Source organism: Henckelia pumila, chromosome 2, assembly GCF_033568475.1.
Source record: "Henckelia pumila isolate YLH828 chromosome 2, ASM3356847v2, whole genome shotgun sequence".
Taxonomy (NCBI): Eukaryota; Viridiplantae; Streptophyta; class Magnoliopsida; order Lamiales; family Gesneriaceae; genus Henckelia; species Henckelia pumila.
Window position 1 is genome coordinate 95,406,317 of NC_133121.1, and position 9,157 is coordinate 95,415,473.

Here is a 9,157-nt window from a genome sequence, read left to right on the forward strand (position 1 = left end):
GTTTGAATATGAGAAATTTTTATGTATGTATTTTTAGTTTAAAAATTTTGAGTTTGTGGAGTTTTGATTGAATCCTTTTAAGTTTTGAAGATTTTTCATGTAGAAAATCAAGGATACAACGAGTGTATACTTTGTATAAAGATTTTTGAGATTAGATGGAAAATTTGGTTGAATCTGGGAATTTTGGTGTAAGTATTTTGAATGAACAATTTAGATGAAAATCTTTTAAAGATGATTGTTTTCGAATGAATTATGTTCGAGTTTTGAAGTTTTTACATAAAACAAGAGCACTTTAGTGGTCTCTTGGTATTCTCACTTTTAATTAATTTATTATTTTTTCAAAAAAAAAAACCCACAAAATTATCAAATTACAAAAAAAAATAATCAAATACTTGAAAAAATAAATTTATATTATATACACACAGACGTAATATTTGTATATAATATTACACAAGTTAAAGTGCTCTTCTACGCGTGACGTCTACTTTTATAGTTAATAATTAATAATAATTATTTTAAAATGATAATTTTGTTATTATCAAATTAATGAATTTTAACTTTGACCGAACTAAATATTTATGTTTTATTAAAAGTGATATAACTATTTAAAGTTTAAAAAAATAGGTTTATAGTTTAAAAAAATAAAATAGATATACATTTTAAAATAAAATTGAAATAAGATTTTTAAATGTGGACGATGTTGCATCAAAACTAGGCTGCTGGAGCGGCTGCCTTCGTTGATTAAAGTAAAGGACCAGGGGTCTAGCGCTTTTGTGGGTTGAGTAGATGTTACTCACAGGTTACTATCCTGTGAGAGACGTGACGGCTTATTATTGATTAAAATTAATAAACTCCATCCATTAATTTTGATCAATCATGGGGTTACACGTCAACGCACGACAGGTAATAAACCCAAAAGTAGAAAACTTCTAGAGCTATAGTACATAAATCTTATACTTTTTCATATTTAATTTAACTAAAAAAAACCTAACCATTAATTAATTTAGGGCAGGGCATTGGGATTCCGATTCCGAAATCGAAATCAATCGCGAGGTTCCGACCAAGTTGATGGCGCTCAAGTTTCTGAACAAGAAGGGATGGCACACAGGCAGTCTGCGCAATATCGAGAATGTGTGGAAAGCGGAGCAGAAGCACGATGCCGAACAGAAGAAGCTCGAGGAACTCCGCAAGCAGATTCACGAGGAACGGGAGCGCTCTGAGTTTCGCCAGCTCCAAGAACAAGCTGGCCTTATACCGTAATAATTTCTCACTCTCCTATTGTCTGATACAGAATTAGGGCTTATGGGTTCTTTCGTTAATTAATTTATTATTATTATTGTTGTTGCGCAGCAAGCAAGAGCGTTTGGACTTTCTGTACGAATCGGGATTAGCTGTTGGGAAGGGGACTTCTGGTTTCAAGGCTCTTGAATCTTTGCCCAAGAACGATCCTGAAAACGCTGCCCCTTCCTCTTCTGTCACCAATTCGGCTGCTGCCACCGCTCTGGTAGTCAAAGGCTTTGTCTTGTTTTGGGAATTTTACCTGGTGTTTGGCGTGTTAATAATGTATGTTTTGCATGGTTGTCACATTGAACAGCAATCAGCGGTTCCAGGGGCTTTGTTCGAGGAGAAGCCACAATCTGCAAATGATGCTTGGAGGAAACTGCATTCAGATCCTTTGCTTTTGATCCGTCGGAGAGAGCAGGAAGCACTTGCTCGTGTCAAGAATAACCCAGTCCAGATGGCCATGATTCGGAAATCTGTAAGTCCATTGCATGAAAACATTTTTTTGGTGTGGTTTATTCCACCTCCTTTTACTAATCTGTCTGGTGCCACTCTTGATTTGGTGCATAGAAGCAATTAGAGGACAACATTATGACTGTTTGATGCCTTACTTACGGGGCTTGTGGGGAAGGGTCAATGGTTGGTTTTAAAGTGCCACTAGTTGTAGTTTTATAGGAAAAATATGTATTTTTTCCCATTTCAAGGTTGATAGGAACCATGGGGAGTAATCTTATATTCTCTTCTGTTAATGTCTGCATTTTATGCCCGTTTCCTTGTGTTTCAAAATACATGACGGAAAACAAGTCACCAATCTGGTGCTTGGCCTAAGAATTGTTTCAAATTTTTTGCAATGCAATATAGGCATGGATTCTTGCATCATTCAATCACCGCTTAGATCCAGAGTCCTGTACCAAACTATTTGATGCAAATAACCGTACCAGACTAATGTGATATCCAGCATGTCACCTTTGGATTATTGCTTGTTAATACCTACTACATAAAAGATCTCTATAAAGTACTTTACTTTGAGGCTATATTTGTGAATTGATTGTTACATAATACACCCAATTGAGGGCGTATAAGAGATGTCAGTATGTGCTGCGCTAGATCTTTGTCAAATGCTTACTAGTTCAATTGTCAAATTACAGGCAGAAGCAAAAAAGAAGGACAATGAGGAGGAAAAACAGAGAAAGAAACATGGTAAGAAGCAGTCTAAACATCGGAAACGCTCATCATCGAAAAGTGATTCTGATTCTGAAGATACTGAGATTAATGGGAAAAAACAATCGGAGAGTTTTCAAAAACGTCAAAAATATGAAGAATCTTCTCGTAAAAAGGCTCAGAATTCCGATGATGAATCTAGCGAAAGGGATTATAGAAGAAAGAGATATTATGACAAGCAGTACAAAGAAGGGCAATCTGGTGGCAATCAGGATAACGATTACAGTAGTGGACGGTCGAAAGATCCTTACGAATTTCAACATCCAGAATTTTCTTCAGAACGACGACAGATCAAATCTCATTATGACAACCAAAATGGCCATCTTGATCACAAACATGACAAAAGTGATGATGCACGGAAAATAAAGAAGGGTCATCATGATTATGAATTCAAAGAACGTGTTTCAGAAAAGCATTCTGAATCTCGTAACGACAAGCAAGAACATATTTCAGAAAGGCATTCTGAATCTCACTATGACAAGCGAAGCCGGCTGAAATCTTCTCAAAAGCCACCAAGACCTGATTCAAACAATAGGGTTCGAAATTCTGTTAAACTTTCAGCAGACGATAGAGCTGCTAAACTGCGGGAGATGCAAATGGATGCTGAACTGCACGAAGAGCATAGATGGAAAAGGCTTAAGAAGGCTGCGGAAAATGAAGCTCAGGAAGCTCTCCGTGATCACGCATCTGCAGGGAGAAACTTCTTGGATACCGCTCAGAAAAGTATATATGGTACTGAGAAGGGAGGAAGCTCGACCATCGAGGAGAGTGTTCGGCGTCGAACTCATTATTCACAGGGAAGGTCAGATACTGATAAGAACGCTTTCCGACGATAATGATGAGTCATGTTTTGTTGAGGAGATCCAGAATGTTTCCCTGTCCCTTCAATATATCAAGACAAGCGACTGCCCGATGTATCTGATGTATGTACCAATCTTGCCTGTTCCGTTTGCATTTACAAGAAAGAATTTGGCCTACTGTTGCGATCCAATGGCTGCATAAAAGAGAGTTATGTTCTTGTGCTTGCACTCGGCAGCCGGCAGTGTAAAGTAGCAAGTCAGTTCAACTACAAACCCATATGCTTCAGTTCAGTTCCTTGATATCATGTTCTGTCTATTACTGCACGTGTTTAATTTTCGAATTTCTGTGTTGATATCAGCTGAGATTCTCGATAATGGTTTGAGTAGAATTTGCCGCCGGGATGGTCTGTCAAAACAATTTATATGCGGGCAATGAGTCTTGGCTGTTGTATGATCTTATGTCTTATAGTTATGATTTTTAAATCACACGTAACGCAGTGAATAATTTGCGCATTCTAGTGAATATTTTTTTCTATATAGCATGAGTTTTGGACGTAACTGATATATAAGTTAAAATCATTTTTGTTGCATATCGTGGGAGCCTAACAAGAATACTTTATAGATGCATGAAAAATATGGAATAACATAATTATTGATCTGAATAACAAGGGGCCATTATAATTGTATTTTTATTGAGGTTTGTTGATTTTATGTATGAAATAATTATTGAAAATTTGTAAATTAAGAAAAATTCAAACTTTAGGAAAGTGGGGTAATCCACACATATGGTTGGGATATTGTAGTGACCCTGCATGGAATCACCTACTAACTGGCAATTATTAGCCTGCATTAAACTTAATACAGCAAAATACTTAACAGAGTAAAACGTGCGGAAACATAATCCATAAATTACATATCAGTTTAGTAAAATATATCCAAGCTTAATACTTGTAGTGATACAACCATATCGAAAAACTTAAAAGTAAACATTATACAACTATATTGAATCCTGCTGTATAATAAACTCCTCAAGGCTCCTGCTCCCTAGTCCTGCCTTGAACTACCAGCTCCGTCCATCCAGCGACCTACCCCGTGGAATAGGGTGTCCAAGATAACAACTAGGACGTGAGTGTTAACGCCTAGTATATAAACATGAGTAAACATATGTATATAATGCATGCAACATGATGACTAGTAAAAGGTCATCTGAAAATTCATGCTCAGTACCGACGCCACATGAGTGCTGCCACCGCACGGATCAACCTCTGGGTGCAACCACACTCGTCTAGTACACCAGAGTAGTCAGACATACATGTCTCCGCCGTCGCGGTACTCTCAGTGACAAACTATCGAGTATAGAGCTGAGCGGCTCTATAATCAGGTATAACAAGGTATAGGCTCAACGTGTATATGTACATGACATATGAATATGGAAAACGGTAAATCATATATCATGCCATATAATAATGCCAAATAAATGCAACATATAAACATGTATACTCGCTGGCAATCTCAGTCAATGTGTACGAACCTCTAAGCTAGTTCAAGTATAGTAGGATCCTAGGTTCCAAGCCTATATTCAGAAGTTCACCGTATCACTACATAAGTTCTATAAGCCTTAACTAAGCTAATAAGTACTCCCAAAACTTAAATAGATTCTCGAACCATACCTTCGTCCGTAGATAGCCCTTTGGAGTTGCTGGTCCCGGATGAGTATAACCACACCTTGGTTATTCCAGAACCTCGATTATAACCGATAGGGTCCTCAAGTGTATAACTCACACTATATAACTGGAGAAGGAAACTCGAAAATTTGTAATTTAAATTGAAATCGAATGAGTCCTATTTATAGGAAAATTTCTGGTCGAGTTCGGGCCCTCCGAACTGGGGTTCGGATCGTCCGATCCAACTCACTGCCTGCATGCGAGACACGTCGAGTTCGGACCGTCTGATCACCACTTCGGGTCGTTCGAAGTGTCCTAAATTCGACACTTGTCAAAAACCATGGCTGAGTAATCCTACTTGCATGGCATGAGGGAGTTCGGATCGTCCGATCCTTAGTTCGGATCGTCCGAACTTGCCTTAACTTCGAAGTCAACAAGCTCACCTTCGGAGCCCCCGGTGTGCTGAGTTCGGGCCGTCCGAAGTTCTCTTCGGACCATCCGAACTGGCTCAGAGAAATGAAAATCCAATTCTTGATTCTCAAGTCCGATTAAACCCCGGATTTGGTTAATCACCAACCCTTAATCATGTTTAACATATTATTATCTTAAAATGGAATCTGGGTTACTACATTCTCCCCACCTTTAGATATTTCGTCCGCGAAATATAATCTAAAGATAAATCAAGATAACAATATGAAACATCAAACCATGTTTTATTACAACAACTGTAATTACATCTTTACATGATAATCAAAACTCAAAAGTACAAAGCAAACAACTCAGGATATTCAGCCCGCATATAACTCTCGGTTTCCCAAGTTGCTTCTTCAACGCCTCGGCGCTGCCACTGTACCATCACAAGTGATATAGTCTTGTTCCGAAGAATTTTCTCCTTCTTGTCTAGGATACAGAGTGGTCATTCAACAAAAGACAGATTTGGTTCTAGATGAATATCAGTATGCTGGATAATATGAGATTCATCAGCTATGTACTGTCGAAGTAACGACACATGAAAAACATTATGTTGTAGTAGCCCGGTTTCATTTCACAAGATTAAGTGATTTTAAACATGTTAGAAAATGACATATAATTTTAAAAGTGTCAAAACATGTTTAAGAAGTCCTTATTTGGTTAAAATAAGTGGAAAATCAGATCCGAAACGTTCGAAAATAGTAGGGTAGGTCCCGGGGGTCCCGGAGGACCAAAATCAGTTCGGAAGCATGAGAAACAGTTCGGAGCTACCGGGCAGATCGGAGCTTCCGATCCAAGATAGGAGCTTCCGATCCGAGAACGGAGCTTCCGATCCGAAAACGGAGCTTCCGATCTCAACCAGAAACAGGTGTCAAGGAGATTGAAACACGTGGCCAGATGCAGGAGATCGGAGCTTCCGATCCTGCGATCGGAGCTTCCAATCTCGGCCGTCCAAAACGTGGCAAACATGCACCGATCGGAGCTTCCGATCAGGAGATCGGAGCTTCCGATCGTGGCCTATAAATAGGGGTCCGAATCCCTCATTTTTAAGTGCAATTTTCCCTCTCCTCTCCCGGTAATCGCTCTATTTAAGGGCTTCGGGACTCTTTCTTTAAGAGTTGGAGTAGGAAATAGTTTATTTTATAGCGGACAGTGTCCGCAGTAGCAGCCAGGCGGCGGAGCTCTGGCGAGGCGTTTAGGAGTCGTAGCTAGGCTATGCCCAGGCTCTGGGGCATGCGACATCAGCGGCTGACGACGGACGAAGGTATGGCTTTGGTTTCCTATAGTAAATAGGGAGTAGGCTATAGTTTAATTAAGGCTTTTAGATCCTAGTAGGTGATGTTTGGCATGCTAGGTAATGCATGGTTATTTATGTTGTAGTGCTGCATGGTAGGCTTGGACCTAGAGGGGGAGCTTCTAGGATCTGCCTTAGTAAGGTACGGAAGTATTATTTGAGATATCCAGATTGAATATGCATGTATTATGTGTTTGCATGGATTATGTGATTGCATATTTTATATGCCTTTATATACAGCATGTCATGACTGTATGTTGCATACATGAGCATATTGAGCTTTTACCTTAGAGGTATCCTGTAGTAGGGTGCTCACCCTACGAGTTTGTGGATGGTTGGATACGTAAGTCTTGAGTCAGGTCACTTTTATGGTTGGACACATGTACTAGTATCAGGTCACCATTATCCACTGGGTATATGAGCCACGTCCTGATGCGACGGCGCATCGTGCTATATACCCTGGGCCCGGTCTATGAGCTTGTTTTTTGACCTGAGAGTCTTGGTACCCAGTTCACTTGCATACATGCACACATAACACCGTATACTCATACTCTCGTACTGAGCATGTTAGGCTCACTTCCGGTTATTTTCTGTTGGCTGGATGCCCTATTCCATGGGGCGGATGCAGGTAGTTCTCTCGGAGACAGAGAGGTTAGGTGGTGACCAAGGCTGGATAGCGGGGTTGACCACTAGGTTTTGCTTACCTGGTATTTAACTTACTTTAATTCCGCAGTTTCTCTGATTAAGATTATTTTATTAATTAATTGCATGCTTAAGTTCTGATTAGTAGGTGATCACGGTGCGAGTCACTACATTTATGGTATCAGAGCATGCAATAAGATTCTTTGGGACATAGTATTGATTTTGGGTTATCCTTTGTAGGATTACAAGTTGGATTCAATAACGATAGCAGTATCAGGAATTGGAATAGCAGGATGTCTAGGCTTTTCCAAGATCGTCATTGCCAAGGTTGGCAGCAGAAGTTCGTATTATGTGGATCCCAGCAGGATGGAGCTGGTAGAAAAGATACAGTTTTCAACGCCAGGTGCTTTTCCAGGTTGAAAGGAATGTGTGACATGTAGTCATCCATTCTGAGTCGACCAAGGAAGCCACCTTGGAAGACTCTCCTCTAGTAGTTGGAGAGATTGACGAAAAAATCTTGTCTCATCTACCAGATAAGGAACCCAACAATATTGGAAGGATCCGGTAGATTAGAAAGATTTTATTCTTTGAGATCTTGTGAGGTAGAAGTTCTGCTGACATGAGTAGCAGACGGGAAACTTCACGTTCAAGATCAGTAGACGGAATGAAAGACTTCCGCATGAATTTAAATACTATATTTGGTTGTAAACAGTATTTCAGTTGTAATCAGATATATTAAAGATTTCAGTATTTGATGTACTCAGTTATTGTTGTATTGTACATCTTTCAGTGTAATCTTTTGATTAAGTTATGTATTACATGAGATTGTAATAAAGATTGTATTAGAACCTAGATTTGTGGTTCAAGTGTTGTAATCTTTGAGATTAACTTGGTTATTTTGAATAAAAGACTGATCATTGTTTTAAATGAGTACTTGGGAATTTTGCATGTTTTTAATGAATAGTTCTAGATGTTTTACCTAGAATATTCTATTAAGCCAAGTGTTTGCCAGGGATGATGTGATGAGTCAAGACGCATGAATGTTTGTTCTAGACGTATTTTCTTAGAACAGTTGGCTGCTTTGATCCATTTAGGTTGTTACCTAGTGATGATGGATTTTCATCAGGATGACAGATTAACTAATACCAAGAGTTGTGGATTGTGACCAGTACTAGACATGAGGGGGCGCCACCCTTAGTCGGTTATTCCTCTGGAAGTTTCTATACTTCGGAGATTGTTTGGAGGCCTTGGTGCTCCAGGGACTATATAGGGAAGGCTACTCAGTTTAAAAATTTGGCAACAGTCACAACAGGGTATGACTTTGGATAGGACAGATACCAGGTGTGGTATCAAGGTTTAGTTATCGTTTATTTGAGATAAAGATGTTCCGTTGTCAGAACAGTCTTGGAATGGATTTTTCCTTGACAAGTAATTGTTCTGAGTAGATAAGTTTTTGATCTTGATTTGTGATATCGGGATTTAATCCAGGAGATTAGTTGAATTGATATTCAACAGGATTTAATTATCAGATGCTTGCAGACTCGGGATTTGAGTTGTGCCTCTACAGAGAATTTTCCTTGACCAATGATTTTGGTCCAGAAAGGAATGATTGCATAATATCAGAGACTCAGGGATGAGTTATGCCAGGGTGCTCTTGACTGTCGGGTTCCGAGATGGTATAGTAAGTGTGACCTTATGCCGGTGTACTCTGGAAGGATTCTTTTGTTCCAGTTTGGCATTATAGGAAGACTTACCTCAGTCTCGTTGTTTGTATAGTCATAGCA

The 9,157-nt window shown here is 39.2% G+C and overlaps 1 protein-coding gene across 2 annotated transcripts; it reads left to right on the top strand.

Moving 5' to 3' along the window:
* The first annotated feature begins 946 nt into the window (after positions 1 to 946).
* On the top strand, positions 947 to 3,790 carry LOC140882775 (uncharacterized). Of its 2 annotated transcripts, none has more exons than XM_073288968.1 (4): positions 947 to 1,256; positions 1,351 to 1,504; positions 1,595 to 1,763; positions 2,437 to 3,790. In XM_073288968.1, exons 1-4 carry the CDS (start codon positions 1,069 to 1,071, stop codon positions 3,336 to 3,338), a joined length of 1,413 nt encoding a protein of 470 aa, XP_073145069.1. In that variant the 5' UTR covers positions 947 to 1,068; the 3' UTR covers positions 3,339 to 3,790. The 2 variants fall into 2 exon arrangements, with proteins under 2 accessions (XP_073145069.1, XP_073145068.1); XM_073288967.1 differs by having other exon boundaries at positions 953 to 1,256; positions 1,595 to 1,759; positions 2,430 to 3,790.
* Positions 3,791 to 9,157: the final 5,367 nt, after the last annotated feature.